The sequence below is a fragment of the Bufo bufo genome, chromosome 9 (genome assembly GCF_905171765.1).
Source record: "Bufo bufo chromosome 9, aBufBuf1.1, whole genome shotgun sequence".
Lineage (NCBI taxonomy): Eukaryota > Metazoa > Chordata > Amphibia > Anura > Bufonidae > Bufo > Bufo bufo.
Genome location: NC_053397.1, coordinates 547,359 through 567,393, shown reverse-complemented (window position 1 = coordinate 567,393; position 20,035 = coordinate 547,359). Strand labels below are relative to the sequence as shown.

The 20,035-nt window shown below is 49.2% G+C and overlaps 1 protein-coding gene across 1 annotated transcript in view; it reads right to left on the bottom strand.

Annotated features, from left to right (window-relative positions):
• IARS1 (isoleucyl-tRNA synthetase 1) overlaps positions 1-20,035 on the bottom strand; it is a 141,617-nt gene that overhangs the window by 79,091 nt on the left and 42,491 nt on the right. Inside the window, exons 6-10 of the mRNA XM_040408466.1 lie at positions 18,541-18,658; positions 18,327-18,474; positions 18,158-18,245; positions 12,565-12,625; positions 2,703-2,798 (exon numbers count right to left, since the gene is read on the bottom strand). Of these exons, the coding sequence (XP_040264400.1) occupies positions 2,703-2,798; positions 12,565-12,625; positions 18,158-18,245; positions 18,327-18,474; positions 18,541-18,658 (511 nt within the window). The remainder of the gene's footprint in view (positions 1-2,702; positions 2,799-12,564; positions 12,626-18,157; positions 18,246-18,326; positions 18,475-18,540; positions 18,659-20,035) is intronic.

Here is a 20,035-nt window from a genome sequence, read left to right as displayed (position 1 = left end):
GGCGGGACGTGCAGCACAGGTGGAGGGCGGGCGGGACGTGCAGCACAGGTGGAGGGCGGGCGGGACGTGCAGCACAGGTGGAGGGCGGGCGGTGGGGGAGGTGCAGCACAGGTGGAGGGCGGGCGGTGGGGGACGTGCAGCACAGGTGGAGGGCGGGCGGTGGGGGACGTGCAGCACAGGTGGAGGGCGGGCGGTGGGGGACGTGCAGCACAGGTGGAGGGCGGGCGGTGGGGGACGTGCAGCACAGGTGGAGGGCGGGCGGTGGGGGACGTGCAGCACAGGTGGAGGGCGGGACGTGCAGCACAGGTGGAGGGCGGGCGGGACGTGCAGCACAGGTGGAGGGCGGGCGGTGGGGGACGTGCAGCACAGGTGGAGGGCGGTGTGAGACGTGCAGCACAGGTGGAGGGCGGGAGGGCGGTGCGGGACGTGCAGCACAGGTGGAGGGCGGGCAGGACGTGCAGCACAGGTGGAGGGCGGGCAGGACGTGCAGCACAGGTGGAGGGCGGGCGGTGGGGGAGGTGCAGCACAGGTGGAGGGCGGGCGGGACGTGCAGCACAGGTGGAGGGCGGGCGGGACGTGCAGCACAGGTGGAGGGCGGGCGGGACGTGCAGCACAGGTGGAGGGCGGGCGGTGGGGGAGGTGCAGCACAGGTGGAGGGCGGGCGGTGGGGGAGGTGCAGCACAGGTGGAGGGCGGGCGGTGGGGGACGTGCAGCACAGGTGGAGGGCGGGCGGTGGGGGACGTGCAGCACAGGTGGAGGGCGGGCGGTGGGGGACGTGCAGCACAGGTGGAGGGCGGGACGTGCAGCACAGGTGGAGGGCGGGCGGGACGTGCAGCACAGGTGGAGGGAGGGCGGGCGGTGGGGGACGTGCAGCACAGGTGGAGGGCGGTGTGAGCCGTGCAGCACAGGTGGAGGGCGGGAGGGCGGTGCGGGACGTGCAGCACAGGTGGAGCTACCTCCACAGACCCTGCCTGCAGTGCCTTGAAAAAGTATTCATACCTCTTGAATGTTTCCACATTTTTTATAATCTAGCATAGGGAGGCATGTTCATATCCACAGTGCCTTGAAAAAGTATTTACAACCCTTGAAGTTTTATACATTTTTTTCATGTTACACCCACAAACTTAAATGTATTTTATTGGGACTTTATGTGATCGACAGACACAAAGTCCAAGTCTGTGTGAGGTGAGAAGATGAGACAAGGTTTTCAAAAGTTTTAATTAATAAAAATCTGGAAAGTGTGGGATGTGTTGGTATTGAGCCCCCTATACTCAGATTCCCCTAAATAACATCTAGTGTGACCAATTGCTGTCAGAAGTCACCTCATTAGTACATAAAGTCCACCTGTGTGTAATGTCTTCTCAGTATAACTCCAGCTGTTCCGTGAAGGCCACAGAGGTTTTTTAGAGAACATTAGTGATCAAACAGCATCATGAAAACCAGGGAACACACCAGACAGGTAAGGGAGAAAGTGATTGAGAAGTGTAAATCAGGGCTAGTAAATAAAAAATATCCCAAGATCTGGACATCTCATGGAGCACTGTTCAACCCATCATCTGAAAATGAAAGGAGTATGGCACAACTGCAAACCTACCAAGACATGGCCGTCCACTCAAACTGACAGCCCAGGCAAGGAGAGCACTAATTAGAGAAGCAGCCATGAGGCCCATAGTCACTCTGGAGGAGATGCAGAGATCCACAGCTCAGGTGGGAGAATCTGTCCTCAGGACAACTATTAGTAGTGGACACCACAAATCTGACCTTTATGGAAGAGTGGCAAGAAGAAAGACATTTCTAAAAGCAGCCATAAGAAGTCCTATCTGCAGTTTGTCATAAGCCAGTTTGCTCTGGTCAAAGGAGACCAAGGTGGAACATTTTGGCCTAAATGCAAAATGCCATTTATGGTGGAAAACTAACCCTGCGCATCACCGTGAACCCACCGTCGCCACCGTGAGACATGGCGGTGGCAGCATCATGCTGGGGGGAGGCTTATCTTCAGCAGGGACAGGGAAGCCAGTCAGAGATGATGGGAAGATGGATGGAGCTCAATACAGGGCAATCCTGGTAGAGGCTGCAGAAGACTTGAGACTGGAGCGGAGGTTCACCTTCCAGCAGGACAACCACCCTCAACATCCAGCCAGAGCTACAATGGAAGAGTATAGATCAAAGCATCTTCATGTGTCAGAACGGCCCAGTCACAGTCCAGACCTGAATCCCATTGAGAATCTGGGGCAAGACTGAAAATTGCTGTTCACAGACGCTCTCCATCCAATCTGACTGAGTGCGAGCTTTTCTGCACAGAAGAATGGGCAGAAATGTCACCCTCTAGATGTGCAAATCTGGTAGAGACATCCCCCAAAAGACCTGCAGCTGTAACTGTAGTGAGAATACAAAGTACTGACTCCGGGGGGCTGAATACTAATGCACCCCCCTCTCCTTCTCACCTCACACAGACTTGGACTTTGTGTCGGTCAATCACATAAGACCCATTTAAGTTTGTAGATGTAACGTGAAGAAATGTGGGAAAGTTTGAGGGGTGTGAATACTTATTGAAGGCTCTGTAGATATAAACATGCATCCATACAGTGTATATGTGGAAACTGCTTCTACCTTCTCTTTACAGAAATGTCAGGAGGCTCCTGCGCCCACTAGGAGCAACAGGCCAGGGGGCCCCTCACCAGGCGACATATCATCCTACATACCGCTCCGAAGTAGGGGGCCTGGTGCACCACGCCGGTGCCATCTTCTGCCTTGACGTAGTTGTCAAATACAACGGTGAAGGCTCCTGTGTCTGAAGCCTGAAAAGAAGGAGGAGGCGGCGTGAGATCAGTAGCGCCCACATGGCATCTCGCGGGCCGCGAATACCCAGAAGTAGGAAAACACAGGAGGCGCCCGTCACCTCATTGCGGGTCCTGAACATTGAAGGAGGGTAAAATCTTAACATGTGGAGCAGTAATCATTAAAACATGACTTTTAATGTATAAAGGCTAAAAGAAAAGCATATAATAATGCCCTTAAATCAAAACCCCCCATTAGAAGACCGAGAACGCCAAAAACAAGTATACCATCTGCGCATATATATATATTAACCAACAAACTGAAAAAAGGCTGGTGAGAAAGTAGAGGAACCAATCGTGTAGCTCGGAATGGAGTGCAGCAAGCGACAAATCTCTCCGGACGCTCAACAGGTGATGGGTGGGGGCAGGGGCCTATTCTGTCCCTAGTAGAGATGTTAGACCCTAAAGACCTCCTAATACCGAGTCATCGCCCTGAAAAGAGCGGCCCCGTCCGGAACCTTGCCCTCATCTCAAGGCCTTGGGCAGCCCTCACACTGTAGCACAATATATATGCTGAAAAGGTGGTCTATAGGATAGAACCAGAGAGGTGCACCCAAAGGAAACCTAGAACGTGTCCCAACGTGTTTCATCTAATTATTGCTAGGGGACACGGGGCTAATGTCTCCTGAAATACAAACCTATGACAGGAGAAAGATAGGACAATAGGTCCTGGGTATCTTCATATGAAGGTCTCTCCATGCTCCCCTATATAGAAACCAGCAAGGAGTGGAGGTAATCCCAGAAGAAGTCCTCGAAGGAGATGCAGGATCCAATCCCACGTGTGTGTCCTAGATGAGGGCATGCATGTGATAATGCTCCTTAGGTAGTTGGGACACTACCTGGTTAATGCTTGGCGTGTCTAGCAGCGATGAGCCCCGCATCGCGCTAGTTTTCAACAAACAGGCCCTCCCCCATTACGTCGTGTCGTCAATGCGCAATCACGTAGCGAAAAACCTAGAAAGTGTCGGCAGATGAGAACCATTTGGCCCATCTAGTCTGCCCAATATACTGAGTACTATGGATAGCCCCCGGCCCTATCTTATATGAAGGATGGCCTTATGCCTATCCCATGCATGCTTAAACTCCTCCACTGTATTTGCAGCTACCACTTCTGCAGGAAGGCTATTCCATGCATCCACTACTCTCTCAGTAAAGTAATACTTCCTGATATTACTGTTAACCCTTTGCCCCTCTAATTTAACACTATGTCCTCTTGTAGCAGTTTTTCTTCTTGTAAATCTTCTCTCCTCTTTTCCCTTGTTGATTCCCTTTATGTATTTAGCAGTTTCTCTCATCTCCCCTCTGTCTCTTCTTTCTTCCAAGCTCTACATGTTAAGGTCCTTTAATCTTTCCTGGTAAGTTTTATCCTGCAATCCATGGACCAGTTTAGTGGCTCTTCTCTGAACTCTCTCCAAAGTATCGATATCCTTCTGGAGATATGGTCTCCAGTACTGAGCACAATACTCCAGATGAGGTCTCACTAGTGCTCTGTAGAGCGGCATGAGCGCCCCCCCTCTGTCTACTGGTAATGCCTCTCCCTATACACCCCAGCAGCATTCTGCTAGCATCTCCTGCTGCTCTATGACATGGTCTGCCTACCTTTAAGTCTTCTGAAATAATGACCCCTAAATTCCTTTCCTCAGATACTGAGGTTAGGACTGTATCACTGATTGTATATTCTGCTCTTGGGTTTTTACGCCCCAGGTGCATTATCTTGCACTTATCAACATTACATTTCAGTTGCCAGATTTTTGACCATTCCTCTAGTTTTCCTAAATCCTTTTCCATTTGGTGTATCCCTCCAGGAACATCAACCCTGTTACAAATCTTTGTGTCATCAGCAAAAAGACACACCTTACCATCGAGGCCTTCTGCAATGTCGCTGATAAAGATATTAAACAATATGGGTCCCAGAACAGATCCCTGAGGTACCGCACTGGTAACAAGACCTTGGTCTGAATATACTCCATTGACTACAACCCTCTGTTGTCTGTCCCTCAGCCACTGCCTAATCCATTCCACAATATGGGAGTCCAAGCCCAAAGACTGCACTTTATTGATAAGCCTTCTATGTGGGACAGTATCGAAAGCCTTACTAAAGTCCAGATAAGCGATGTCTACTGCACCTCCGCCATCTATTATTTTAGTCACCCAATCCAAAAAATCTATAAGATTAGTGTGACAGGATCTCCCTGAAGTAAACCCAGGCTGTTCTTCATCTTCCAATCCATGGGATTTTAGATGTTCCACAATCCTCTCCTTGAGTATGGTTCCCATTAAAGGGGTATTCCCATCATAATGATCACTGTTAAATCTGTTAATGATTTGACAGTGATAAATAAATCGTAAATATACTTGATTAACAAATTCCCACCGTTTAGAATAAAATTCATCCCCACTTACCTCATTGTTGTGATTCCATCTCCCCTGGTTACGGCCACCCCTCTTCTGCAGAATCCCGGTGGCCGCGCTTGCACAGAAGACTCCTCCTTTTCTCCCGCCGGGCTGCTCGCTGTACTCAACGCACACGCTGCCGCGCATGCGCGATGGTGACTTCTTCCCGGCCATAATAGTACAGAGCTGCAAACGCGCATGCCGGCTCTGTACTATACTGGCCAGAAATAAGTCACCATGGCGCATGCGCAGCGGAGTGCGCATTCAGTCCAGCGCGTGGCCCGGCCAGGAGAAGACTTCAATCAAGATGAAGCCCGCCCCCAGCCAGAATCCAGGAAGTGAACAGCGCGCTGACAGCAGGTAAGTATAAAAAGGCGAAGTGGGAATACCCCTTTAATTTCCCCACTATTGAGGTCAGGCTTACTGGCCTATAGTTGCCCGATTCCTCCCTACTACCTTTCTTGTGAATAGGCACAACATTTGCTAATTTCCAATCTTCTGGGACGACTCCTGTTGCCAGTGATTGGTTAAATAAATCTGTTAATGGTTTTGCTAGTTCACCGCTGAGCTCTTCTAATAGCTTTGGGTGTATCCCATCAGGCCCCTGTGACTTATTTGTAGTAATTTTAGACAGCTGACTCAGAACCTCTTCCTCTGTAAAGACACATGCATCAAAAGATTCATCAGTCTTCTTTCCTAACTGAGGTCCTTCTCCTTCATTTTCCTTTGTATAAACTGAACAGAAGTGTTCATTGAGGCCGTCAGCTAGTTCTTTATCTTCTTCCATATACCTTCCTTCTTTTGTTTTTAATTTGGGAATTCCTTGTTTTAGTTTCATTTATGTATCTGAAGAATGCCTTCTCGCCTTTTTCCCCTGACTGAGCTAATTTCTCTTCTGCCTGTGCTTTAGAAGCTCTTAGCACTTGTTTGGCCTCTCTCTGCCTAATCTTATAAATTTGCCTGTCATCCTCGTTTGTTTTTTTTTTATAATTCCTAAATGCTATCTTTTTGTTTTTAATGATTGTGGCCACTTCTGCTGATTACCACAGTGGTCTCTTCCCTTTTGCTGACAAGCCTAATGCAATTTTCTGTTGCCTTCAATAGTGCCACTTTTAAGTAGTCCCATTTCTCCTGGACTCCAATTAAACTGTTCCAGTCTGATAGGGACTCGTATACCACTAATCTAATTTTAGAAAAGTCAGTTTTTCTAAAATCTAAAACTTTTGTTATTGTGTGGTGAGACTCAGTCACTGTACTTATAGTAAACCACACTGACTGGTGATCACTAGAACCCAAGCTTTCCCCTACAGTAATATCAGATACCAAATTCCCATTTGTGAATACTAAATCTACAATGGCCTCCTTCCGGGTTGGCTCCTCCACTACTTGCTGTAGAGATAATCCCAGTAGGGAGTTTAGAATATCTGTACTCCTGGCAGAACTAGCTATTTTGGTTTTCCAGTTTACATCTGGAAGATTGAAGTCTCCCATAATGATAACTTCCCCCTTCAATGTCATTTTAGCCATTTCCTCAACTAGTAGATCATCTAATTCTTTGACTTGGCCGGGTGGTCTATATATCACACCTACACGAGTTACCTTATGAATATCAAGCTGCAAGGTAACCCAAACTGACTCTAAATTGGTCTCACTAACTTCTATAAGATTAGATTTTAGGCCATCTTCCACATAAAATAAAGTAGTGTCTCAGATAAAACACCCAAAATCACGTTGTTCATTGAGGCCCCGCGGGCTAGGTGTCCACCAACTCTCCCTTTGTAGTGTACGTTTGTCCCAATCACAACCGCGAGGTGACTTATGGACGTGTTCTATTCCCTTGAATTTGATGGCGGTTGTTCGCCCCTCGTGGATAGCATGAACATGTCTGGCGACTGGGGACTCCTACTTATTGCAGACATCATTGACATGTTCCCCAATACAGCAACATAGTTCCCTACGCGTTTTTCCCACGTATTGTATGCCACATTCGCACGTCATTAAATATACGACTCCCATTGTACGACAATTTATGAAGTCGCGTATATAATGAATATCTTCCATGTTGTTACTGGTAAAGGATTTCCCAAGTTGTATAAAGTTGCAGAAACTGCAATTTCCGCATCTAAAGCAGCCTTTAACTGGATACGTGGTCTATCCGGTGATGTTAAGTGGCTGTGTACCAAGTGGTCCCTTAAGAGATTGAACATGAATGATGTGAACCTACGATTCACGTCTGTGATTATGAAAGCCTACCATTTCTGGATATTTTAAATTTCCAGAAATGAGCAGGGGGCCTCGACACTACCATCTATCGTAAACCCACCGCGACAAACTCTCTCCTAAGATGGGAAAGCAACCATCTCACCTCACTAAAACGCGGAATTCCCACTGGACAGTATTTAAGACTGAGGCGTAATTCTCAGAGCGAGATTTTGGGCACGTGGGTATCCAGACAAAACTTTACGTACATCTTAGCAGCGGGCATTACAACAAACTCGTACAACATTACTACACCCCACGGCACGTTCGGATCCAGAGATTCCCAACGGGATTAGACTTATAGGGACATTCAACGCATCAGCGACCAATATAAGGAAGATAATCGGTCACCATTGGGATACCTTACTAATGGACCCCGACCTATCGGAAGTACTGGGCCCTCAACCATCCATTACGTTTAGAAGGGGCAAAAGTTTAAGGGACCACTTGGTACACAGCCACTTAACATCACCAGACAGACCACGAATGTGGCTTGAGAATCCAGGTAAAGGCTGCTTTAGTTTCTGTAACTTTATACAACTTGGGAAATCCTTTAACAGTAACAACATGGAAGATATTCATTATATACGCGACTTCACAAACTGTATATTAAATGATGTGCGAATGTGGCATACAATACGTGGGAAAAACACGTAGGGAACAATGGTCCCGTATTGGGGAACATGTCAATGATGTCTGCAATAAGTAGGAGTCCCCAGACATGTTCATGCTGTCCACGAGGGGCGAACAACCGCCATCAAATTCAAGGGAATAGAACGCGTCCATAAATCACCTGGCGGTGGTGATTGGGACAAACGTAAACTACAAAAGGGAGAGTTGGTGGATTGGACACCTCTAGCCCACGGGGCCTCAATGAACAACGTGATTTTGGGTGTTTTATCTGAGACACTACTTTATTTCTTTATCTCTACGTCTTGTGGCGAGCAATCTGCGAGAGGACCAGCCTCTTAATGTCTACTATCTGCCCATAGCGCCTGTCATGTTATTTGCGGAATGGGAGGGATGCGTTTACATCTGAGTACCGCCCCTCTTCAGTAGGTGTGGCCCTTTGTAACTTGACCGCTCCCGTTCACACCCCCTTTGACCTCCCTCATTATTATGCACATATTTTTTGCAACGTGATTGCGCATTGACGACACGACGTAATGGGGGAGGGCCTGCTTGTTGAAAACTAGCGCAATGCGGGGCTCATCGCTGCTAGACACGCCAAGCATTAACCAGGTAGTGTCCCACCTACCTAAGGAGCATTATCGCATGCATGCCCTCATCTAGGACACACACGTGGGATTGGATCCTGCATCCCCTTCGAGGACTTCTTCTGGGATTACCGCCACTCCTTGCTGGTTTCTATATAGGGGAGCATGGAGAGACCTTCATATGAAGATACCCAGGACCTATTGTCCTATCTTTCTCCTGTCATAGGTTTGTATTTCAGGAGACATTAGCCCCGTGTCCCCTAGCAATAATTAGATGAAACACGTTGGGACACGTTCTAGGTTTCCTTTGGGTGCACCTCTCTGGTTCTATCCTATATACCACCTTTTCAGCATATACACTGCGTGCAGAATTATTAGGCAAATGAGTATTTTGACCACATCATCCTCTTTATGCATGTTGTCTTACTCCAAGCTGTATAGGCTCGAAAGCCTACTACCAATTAAGCATATTAGGTGATGTGCATCTCTGTAATGAGAAGGGGTGTGGTCTAATGACATCAACACCCTATATCAGATGTGCATAATTATTAGGCAACTTCCTTTCCTTTGGCAAAATGGGTCAAAAGAAGGACTTGACAGGCTCAGAAAAGTCAAAAATAGGGAGATATCTTGCAGAGGGATGCAGCACTCTTAAAATTGCAAAGCTTCTGAAGCGTGATCATCGAACAATCAAGCGTTTCATTCAAAATAGTCAACAGGGTCGCAAGAAGCGTGTGGAAAAACCAAGGCGCAAAATAACTGCCCATGAACTGAGAAAAGTCAAGCGTGCAGCTGCCAAGATGCCACTTGCCACCAGTTTGGCCATATTTCAGAGCTGCAACATCACTGGAGTGCCCAAAAGCACAAGGTGTGCAATACTCAGAGACATGGCCAAGGTAAGAAAGGCTGAAAGACGACCACCACTGAACAAGACACACAAGCTGAAACGTCAAGACTGGGCCAAAAAAATATCTCAAGACTGATTTTTCTAAGGTTTTATGGACTGATGAAATGAGAGTGAGTCTTGATGGGCCAGATGGATGGGCCCGTGGCTGGATTGGTAAAGGGCAGAGAGCTCCAGTCCGACTCAGACGCCAGCAAGGTGGAGTACTGGTTTGGGCTGGTATCATCAAAGATGAGCTTGTGGGGCCTTTTCGGGTTGAGGATGGAGTCAAGCTCAACTCCCAGTCCTACTGCCAGTTTCTGGAAGACACCTTCTTCAAGCAGTGGTACAGGAAGAAGTCTGCATCCTTCAAGAAAAACATGATTTTCATGCAGGACAATGCTCCATCACACGCGTCCAAGTACTCCACAGCGTGGCTGGCAAGAAAGGGTATAAAAGAAGAAAATCTCATGACATGGCCTCCTTGTTCATCTGATCTGAACCCCATTGAGAACCTGTGGTCCATCATCAAATGTGAGATTTACAAGGAGGGAAAACAGTACACCTCTCTGAACAGTGTCTGGGAGGCTGTGGTTGCTGCTGCACGCAATGTTGATGGTGAACAGATCAAAACACTGCCAGAATCCATGGATGGCAGGCGTTTGAGTGTCCTTGCAAAGAAAGGTGGCTATATTGGTCACTGATTTGTTTTTGTTTTGTTTTTGAATGTCAGAAATGTATATTTGTGAATGTTGAGATGTTATATTGGTTTCACTGGTAAAAATAAATAATTGAAATGGGTATATATTTGTTTTTTGTTAAGTTGCCTAATAATTATGCACAGTAATAGTCACCTGCACACACAGATATCCCCCTAAAATAGCTAAAACTAAAAATAAACTAAAAAATACTTCCAAAAATATTCAGCTTTGATATTAATGAGTTTTTTGGGTTCATTGAGAACATGGTTGTTGTTCAAAAATAAAATTAATCCTCAAAAATACAACTTGCCTAATAATTCTGCACTCCCTGTATATTGTACTACAGTGTGAGGGCTGCCCAAGGCCTTGAGATGAGGGCAAGGTTCCGGACGGGGCCGCTCTTTTCAGGGCGATGACTCTGTATTAGGAGGTCATTAGGGTCTAACAGCTCTACTAGGGACAGAATAGGCCCCTGCCCCCACCCATCACGTGTTGAGCGTCCGGAGAGATTTGTCGCTTGCTGCACTCCATTCCGAGCTACACGATTAGTTCCTCTACTTTCTCACCAGCCTTTTTTCAGTTTGTTGGTTAACATACACTGAACAAAAATATAAACACCACTTTTGGTTTTCCTCCCATTTTGCATGAGCTGAACTCAAAGATCTGACACATTTTCTACAGACACAAAAGACCCATTACTCTCAGATATTGTCTAGATCTGTGTTAGTGAGCACTTCTCCTCTGCCGAGATAATCCATCCCACCTCAAGGTGCTGATTAGACAGCATGAATATTGCACAGGTGTGCCTTAGACTGCCCACAATAAAAGGCCACTCTGAAATGTGCCGTTTGATCACACAGCACAATGCCACAGATGTCACAACTGGCATGCTGACTGCAGGAATGTCTACCAGAGCTGTTGCCCGTGCAATGAATGTTCATTTCTCTACCATAAAAGCCGTCTCCAAAGGCGTTTCACAGAATTTGGCAGTACATCCAACCGGCCTCACAACCGCACCAGCCCAGGACCTCCACATCCAGCATGTTCACCTCCATGGTCAGCTGAGACCAGACACCTGGACAGCTGCAGCAACAATCGGTTTGCATAACCAAATAATTTCTGCACAAAGTGTCAGAAACCCTCTCTGAGAAGCTCACCTGCATGCTCGTCGTCCTCATCGGGGTCTGGACCTGACTGCAGTTAGTCGTTGTAACTTGAGTGGGCAAATGCTCACATTCAATGGCGTCTGGCACGTTGGAGAGGCATTCTGTTCACGGATGAGTCCCGGTTTTCACTGTTCAGGGCAGATGGCAGACAGAGTGTGTGGGTGAGCGGTTTGCTGACGTCAATGTTGTGGATGGAGCGGCCCATGGTGGCGGTGGGGTTATGGTATGGGCAGGCGTATGTTATGGACAACGAACACAGGAGATACCGTGACGAGATCCTGAGGCCCATTGTTGTGCCATTCATCCACGACCATCACCTCATGTTGCAGCATGATAATGCACGGCCCCATATTGCAGGGATCTGGACACAATTCCTGGAAGCTGAAAACATCCCGGTTCTTGCATGGCAGCATACTCACCGGACATGTCAACCATTGAGCATGTTTGGGATGCTCTGGATCGGCGTCTACGACAGCGTGTTACAGTTCCTGCCAATATTCTGCAACTTCGCACAGAAGAGGAGCGGACCACCATTCCACAGGCCACAATCAGCAACCTGATCAACTCTATGCCACGGAGATGAGGCAAATGGTGGCCACACCAGATACTGACTGGTTTTCTTCCCCTGTGCACATTTCAGAGTGGCCTTTTATTGTGGGCAGTCTAAGGCACACTGTGCAATATTCATGCTGTATAATCAGCACCTTGAGGTGGGATGGATTATCTCGGCAGAGGAGAAGTGCTCACTAACACAGATCTAGACAGGTTTGTGAACAATATTTGAGAGTAACGGGTCTTTTGTGTCTGTAGAAAATGTTTCAGATCTTTAAGTTCAGCTCATGCAAAATGGGAGCAAAACCGGAAGTGTTGTGTTTATATTTTTGTTCAGTGTATATATGCGCAGATGGTATACATGTTTTTGGCGTCCTCTATTTTAGCCTTTATACATTAAAAGTCATGTTTTAATGATTACTACTGCTCCCCTTCCACATTATTATTGCGCGTTTTGAACCCTACAACCTCCTCAGGGGCAAACCTCAGCTTCCCTGGCTGTGAGGGTGCAGAGGACGCCCCTTTAAAGGAAACCAAGCAACGCTCCATTCTTACCTTGGCAAAGTAGTCAAATAAGGGCTGATAGCGCGTCCCTTTAAGGGTGACGCCCAGAAACCTGTAAGACAAGAAAGAGGCATCCATGACCGCAGCCAACGGGCAAGACAGTGCAGCAGCGGCGTCATCACATGTACGAGACGTGTATCACAGGAACTGCGTCATCACATGTACGACACGTGTATCACGTGTACTATAAGATCACATGTACCATACATGTATGAAAGAACCCGCTTCATCACACTAAACTCTCCCCCCTTCAGTCAGTCCAAAATACTGCAGCCAGGCTCATCTATCCATCCACCCCTACACTGAGGCTACTAGCCTGCACTGGCTGCCCATCCACCACAGAATACAGTTCAAACTTCTCACCCACAAAGCTCTCCACAGTGCTTCACCCCTACATCTCCTCCTCACCTCTGTCTATCATCCTACCTGTACTCTCCACAGTGCTGCACCCCTACATCTCCTCCTCACCTCTGTCTACCATCCTACCTGTACTCTCCACAGTGCTGCACCCCTACATCTCCTCCTCACCTCTGTCTACCATCCTACCTGTACTCTCCACAGTGCTGCACCCCTACATCTCCTCCTCACCTCTGTCTATCATCCTACCTGTACTCTCCACAGTGCTTCACCCCTACATCTCCTCCTCACCTCTGTCTACCATCCTACCTGTACTCTCCACAGTGCTGCACCCCCTACATCTCCTCCTCACCTCTGTCTACCATCCTACCTGTACTCTCCACAGTGCTGCACCCCCTACATCTCCTCCTCATCTCTGTCTACCATCCTACCTGTACTCTCCACAGTGCTGCACCTCCTACATCTCCTCCTCATCTCTGTCTACCATCCTACCTGTACTCTCCACAGTGATTCACCCCTACATCTCCTCCTCACCTCTGTCTACCATCCTACCTGTACTCTCCACAGTGCTGCACCCCCTACATCTCCTCCTCATCTCTGTCTACCATCCTACCTGTACTCTCCACAGTGCTTCACCCCTACATCTCCTCCTCACCTCTGTCTACCATCCTACCTGTACTCTCCACAGTGCTGCACCCCCTACATCTCCTCCTCATCTTTGTCTACCATCCTACCTGTGCTCTCCACAGTGCTGCACCCCCTACATCTCCTCCTCATCTCTGTCTACCATCCTACCTGTACTCTCCACAGTGCTGCACCTCCTACATCTCCTCCTCATCTCTGTCTACCATCCTACCTGTACTCTCCATAGTGCTGCACTCCCTACATCTCCTCCTCATCTGTCTACCATCCTACCTGTACTCTCCACAGTGCTGCACCTCCTACATCTCCGTCTACCATCCTACCTGTACTCTCCACAGTGCTGCACCCCCTAAATCTCATCCTCACCTCTGTCTACCATCCTACCTGTACTCTCCACAGTGCTGCACTCCCTACATCTCCTCCTCATCTCTGTCTACCATCCTACCTGTGCTCTCCACAGTGCTGCACCTCCTACATCTCCTCCTCATCTCTGTCTACCATCCTACCTGTACTCTCCACAGTGCTGCACCTCCTACATCTCATCATCTCTGTCTACCATCCTACCTGTGCTCTCCACAGTGCTGCACCTCCTACATCTCCTCCTCATCTCTGTCTACCATCCTACCTGTACTCTCCACAGTGCTGCACCTCCTACATCTCCTCATCATCTCTGTCTACCATCCTACCTGTGCTCTCCTCAGTGCTGCACCTCCTACATCTCCTCCTCATCTCTGTCTACCATCCTACCTGTACTCTCCACAGTGCTGCACCCCCTACATCTCCTCCTCATCTCTGTCTACCATACTACCTGTACTCTCCACAGTGCTGCACCCCCTACATCTCCTCCTCACCTCTGTCTACCATACTACCTGTACTCTCCACAGTGCTGCACCCCCTACATCTCCTCCTCACCTCTGTCTACCATCCTACCTGTACTCTCCACAGTGCTGCACCCCTACATCTCCTCCTCATCTCTGTATACTATCCTACCTGTTCTCTCCACAGTGCTGCACCTCCTACATCTCCTCCTTATCTCTGTCTACCATCCTACGTGTACTCTCCACAGTGCTGCACCTCCTACATCTCCTCCTCATCTCTGTCCACCATCCTACCTGTGCTCTCCACAGTGCTGCACCTCCTACATCTCCTCCTCATCTCTGTCTACCATCCTACCTGTACTCTCCACAGTGCTGCACCCCCTACATCTCCTCCTCATCTCTGTCTACCATCCTACCTGTACTCTCCACAGTGCTGCACCCCCTACATCTCCTCCTCATCTCTGTCTACCATCCTACCTGTACTCTCCACAGTGCTGCACCCCCTACATCTCCTCCTCATCTCTGTCTACCATCCTACCTGTACTCTCCACAGTGCTGCACCCCCTACATCTCCTCCTCATCTCTGTCTACCATCCTACCTGTACTCTCCACAGTGCTGCACCTCTACATCTCCTCCTCATCTCTGTCTACCATCCTACCTGTTCTCTCCACAGTGCTGCACCTCCTACATCTCCTCCTCATCTCTGTCTACCATCCTACCTGTACTCTCCACAGTGCTGCACCTCCTACATCTCCTCCTCATCTCTGTCTACCATACTACCTGTACTCTCCACAGTGCTGCACCCCCTACATCTCCTCCTCACCTCTGTCTACCATCCTACCTGTACTCTCCACAGTGCTGCACCTCCTACATCTCCTCCTCATCTCTGTCTACCATCCTACCTGTACTCTCCACAGTGCTGCACCCCCTACATCTACTCCTCATCTCTGTCTACCATACTACCTGTACTCTCCACAGTGCTGCACCCCCTACATCTCCTCCTCACCTCTGTCTACCATCCTACCTGTACTCTCCACAGTGCTGCACCCCCTACATCTCCTCCTCATCTCTGTCTACCATCCTACCTGTGCTCTCCACAGTGCTGCACCTCCTACATCTCCTCCTCATCTCTGTCTACCATACTACCTGTACTCTCCACAGTGCTGCACCCCCTACATCTCCTCCTCACCTCTGTCTACCATCCTACCTGTACTCTCCACAGTGCTGCACCCCCTACATCTCCTCCTCATCTCTGTCTACCATCCTACCTGTGCTCTCCACAGTGCTGCACCCCCTACATCTCCTCCTCATCTCTGTCTACCATCCTACCTGTACTCTCCACAGTGCTGCACCTCCTACATCTCCTCCTCATCTCTGTCTACCATCCTACCTGTGCTCTCCACAGTGCTGCACCCCCTACATCTCCTCCTCATCTCTGTCTACCATCCTACCCGTGCTCTCCACAGTGCTGCACCTCCTACATCTCCTCCCTCATCTCTGTCTACCATCCTACCTGTGCTCTCCACAGTGCTGCACCCCCTACATCTCCTCCTCATCTCTGTCTACCATCCTACCTGTGCTCTCCACAGTGCTGCACCTCCTACATCTCCTCCTCATCTCTGTCTACCATCCTACCTGTACTCTCCACAGTGCTGCACCTCCTACATCTCCTCCTCATCTCTGTCTACCATCCTACCTGTGCCCTCCACAGTGCTGCACCCCTACATCTCCTCCTCATCTCTGTCTACCATCCTACCTGTGCTCTCCACAATGCTGCACCTCCTACATCTCCTCCTCACCTCTGTCTACCATCCTACCTGTACTCTCCACAGTGCTGCACCTCCTACATGTCCTCCTCATCTGTCTACCATCCTACCTGTGCTCTCCACAGTGCTGCACCCCTACATCTCCTCCTCATCTCTGTCTACCATCCTATCCATGCTCTCCACAGTGCTGCACCTCCTACATCTCCTCCTCATCTCTGTCTACCATCCTACCTGTACTCTCCACAGTGCTGCACCTCCTACATCTCCTCCTCATCTGTCTACCATCCTACCTGTACTCTCCACAGTGCTGCACCCCTACATCTCCTCCTCATCTCTGTCTACCATCCTACCTGTGCTCTCCACAGTGCTGCACCCCTACATCTCCTCCTCATCTCTGTCTACCATCCTACCTGTACTCTCCACAGTGCTTCACCCCTACATCTCCTCCTCATCTCTGTCTACCATCCTACCTGTACTCTCCACAGTGCTGCACCCCCTACATCTCCTCCTCATCTCTGTCTACCATCCTACCTGTACTCTCCACAGTGCTGCACCTCCTACATCTCCTCCTCATCTCTGTCTACCATCCTACCTGTGCTCTCCACAGTGCTGCACCCCCTACATCTCCTCCTAATCTCTGTCTACCATCCTACCTGTACTCTCCACAGTGCTGCACCCCTACATCTCCTCCTCATCTCTGTCTACTCTCCTACCTGTGCTCTCCACAGTGCTGCACCCCCTACATCTCCTCCTCATCTCTGTCTACCATCCTACCTGTACTCTCCACAGTGCTGCACCTCCTACATCTCCTCCTCATCTGTCTACCATCCTACCTGTGCTCTCCACAGTGCTGCACCTCCTACATCTCCTCCTCATCTCTGTTTACCATCCTACCTGTACTCTCCACAGTGCTGCACCCCTACATCTCCTCCTCATCTCTGTCTACCATACTACCTGTGCTCTCCACAGTGCTGCACCCCCTACATCTCCTCCTCATCTCTGTCTACCATCCTACCTGTACTCTCCACAGTGCTGCACCCCTACATCTCCTCCTCATCTCTGTCTACCCTCCTACCTGTGCTCTCCACAGTGCTGCACCCCTACATCTCCTCACCATCTCTGTCTACCATCCTTCCCGTGCTCTCCACAGTGCTGCACCCCTACATCTCCTCCTCATCTCTGTCTACCATCCTTCCCGTGCTCTCCACAGTGCTGCACCCCTACATCTCCTCCTCATCTCTGTCTACCCTCCTACCTGTGCTCTCCACAGTGCTGCACCCCTACATCTCCTCACCATCTCTGTCTACCATTCTACCTGTGTTCTCCATTCTGCCTGTGATCTAAGATTAACATCGTTCATAATTCGTACCTCTCACTTCAGTTTTCAAGACTTTTCTTCTGCCCCATTATATCAGGTCAATTCACAACTTTTCCACCTTCAAATGTGCCTTAAAACGCATCTTTTCAGGCAGGCTTATCAAGCTTCCTAAAGTGACTGTTCCCCGAGTAACCCCCGACTCTTCAGACCTGAACTCAATCCTCTAACAGTCCCACACCCAAAGCAGATCGGCTACACCACTACTTCCAGTACAAAGATGGCTGGACTACTACAAATCACAAGCAACTACCTTGTGTCCCCTCCTCTTCCTCATACGTTTTAAAGTGTAACGGTCATTCTCCTTTTTTTTATTGTAACGTGTAGGGGCAGTGATACTGAACATCTTTGTAATATACTTTAATACTGAAATTGCACATTTCGATTAGAAAATAGCTCTAAAGTGGCCCATTTTGAGCCTTTGCAAGGCTCCTCTGTCTTATCAAAGCAACTTTGTCATCACTTGTACTTTACATGTATATAACAGGACCTGCCTCATCACGTGTACTATACACGTATATGACAGCACCTACATCATCACGTGTACTACACATGTACAGTATGTCACAGCCCCCAGGGGCTGACACGTGTCCTCTCTCTTGCAGCCTTGTTTGTAAAGACCCACCTGTCCAGAATCTGGTATTCGGCGTTGGTCTTGTACAGGGCAGACAGCCGGGCCTCCATCAGAATGTACACATTTCCACTGGACTTGTCTATGAAGGAAGGGAAACTTCATCATTGTGCAGCCATTGCTGGGGCGCTAAAGCAGCCACAAGGGCCCCTGCGTCTCTCACCTCTCAGCTTGACATAGGTCAGTTCTGGGTTAACACAAAGGGCCATATTGCTTGGCAGGGTCCATGGGGTGGTGGTCCAGGCCACAAGCGACACAGTCGAGTCTTCCAGCAAGGGGAAGGTGACAATAATCGAGGGATCTTGCACATCCTGAGAGGAGAGGAGTTGTCAGACTAGTGGCAGGGGCCACAAACCTCAGGATAATGCAATGAGTACCTTGTAATTCTGGTGGGACTCGAAGTTGGATAATGGAGTGTTACAAGCAGTGGAGAAGGGCATGACCTTGACACCTCGGTATACCAGGCCTTTATCATACAGCTGCCTGAACACCCACCTGTGGGAACAAAGACAGAAGCCATCAACAGTAAAGAGATGGAGCCAGCGGAAGCCATGAAGGTGCACATGATACCCTACACCCAGTGAAGAGATGGAGCCAACAGAAGCCATGAAGGTGCACATGATACCCTACACCCAGTGAAGAGATGGAGCCAACAGAAGCCATGAAGGTGCACATGATACCCTACACCCAGTGAAGAGATGGAGCCAACAGAAGCCATAAAGGTGCACATGATACCCTACACCCAGTGAAGAGATGGAGCCAACAGAAGCCATGAAGGTGCACATGATACCCTACACCCAGTGAAGAGATGGAGCCAACAGAAGCCATGAAGGTGCACATGATACCCTACACCCAGTGAAGAGATGGAGCCAGCGGAAGCCATGAAGGTGCACATGATACCCTACACCCAGTGAAGAGATGGAGCCAACAGAAGCCATGAAGGTGCACATGATACCCTACACCCAGTGAAGAGATGGAGCCAGCGGAAGCCATGAAGGTGCACATGATACCCTACACCCAGTGAAGAGATGGAGCCAACAGAATCCATGAAGGTGCACATGATACCCTACACCCAGTGAAGAGATGGAGCCAACAGAAGCCATGAAGGTGCACATGATACCCTACACCCAGTGAAGAGATGGAGCCAACAGAAGCCATAAAGGTGCACATGATACCCTACACCCAGTGAAGAGATGGAGCCAACAGAAGCCATAAAGGTGCACATGATACCCTACACCCAGTGAAGAGATGGAGCCAACAGAAGCCATGAAGGTGCACATGATACCCTACACCCAGTGAAGAGATGGAGCCAGCGGAAGCCATGAAGGTGCACATGATACCCTACACCCAGTGAAGAGATGGAGCCAACAGAAGCCATAAAGGTGCACATGATACCCTATACCCAGTGAAGAGATGGAGCCAACAGAAGCCATGAAGGTGCACATGATACCCTACACCCAGTGAAGAGATGGAGCCAACAGAAGCCATGAAGGTGCACATGATACCCTACACCCAGTGAAGAGATGGAGCCAACAGAAGCCATGAAGGTGCACGTGATACCCCTGCTCAATGTGTAGTCAAAAGGTATGAGGTCAGAAACAAACCCAAAAAGAAATCCCAGGAATAGAGGACTGAGGCGCCACATGTCTCCCCGTCTCTCCCGCTGTGTACTTTGGAGGCTAGCACCAAGCATTGACCAGGTTCGGGCCACGTGGTCCTGGGCTTTGCACCACTGTTAGTATAGAGTGCGGGTTCTCCTACAGTGTAGCCAGAGCATGCTGGGAGTCAAAGGTGGTGTCTCCACACGGTAATCCGTAGGTGATGGGACATCCTATACGCAATCCTTTCAGGGTTTTATGTGGCACGCACGCC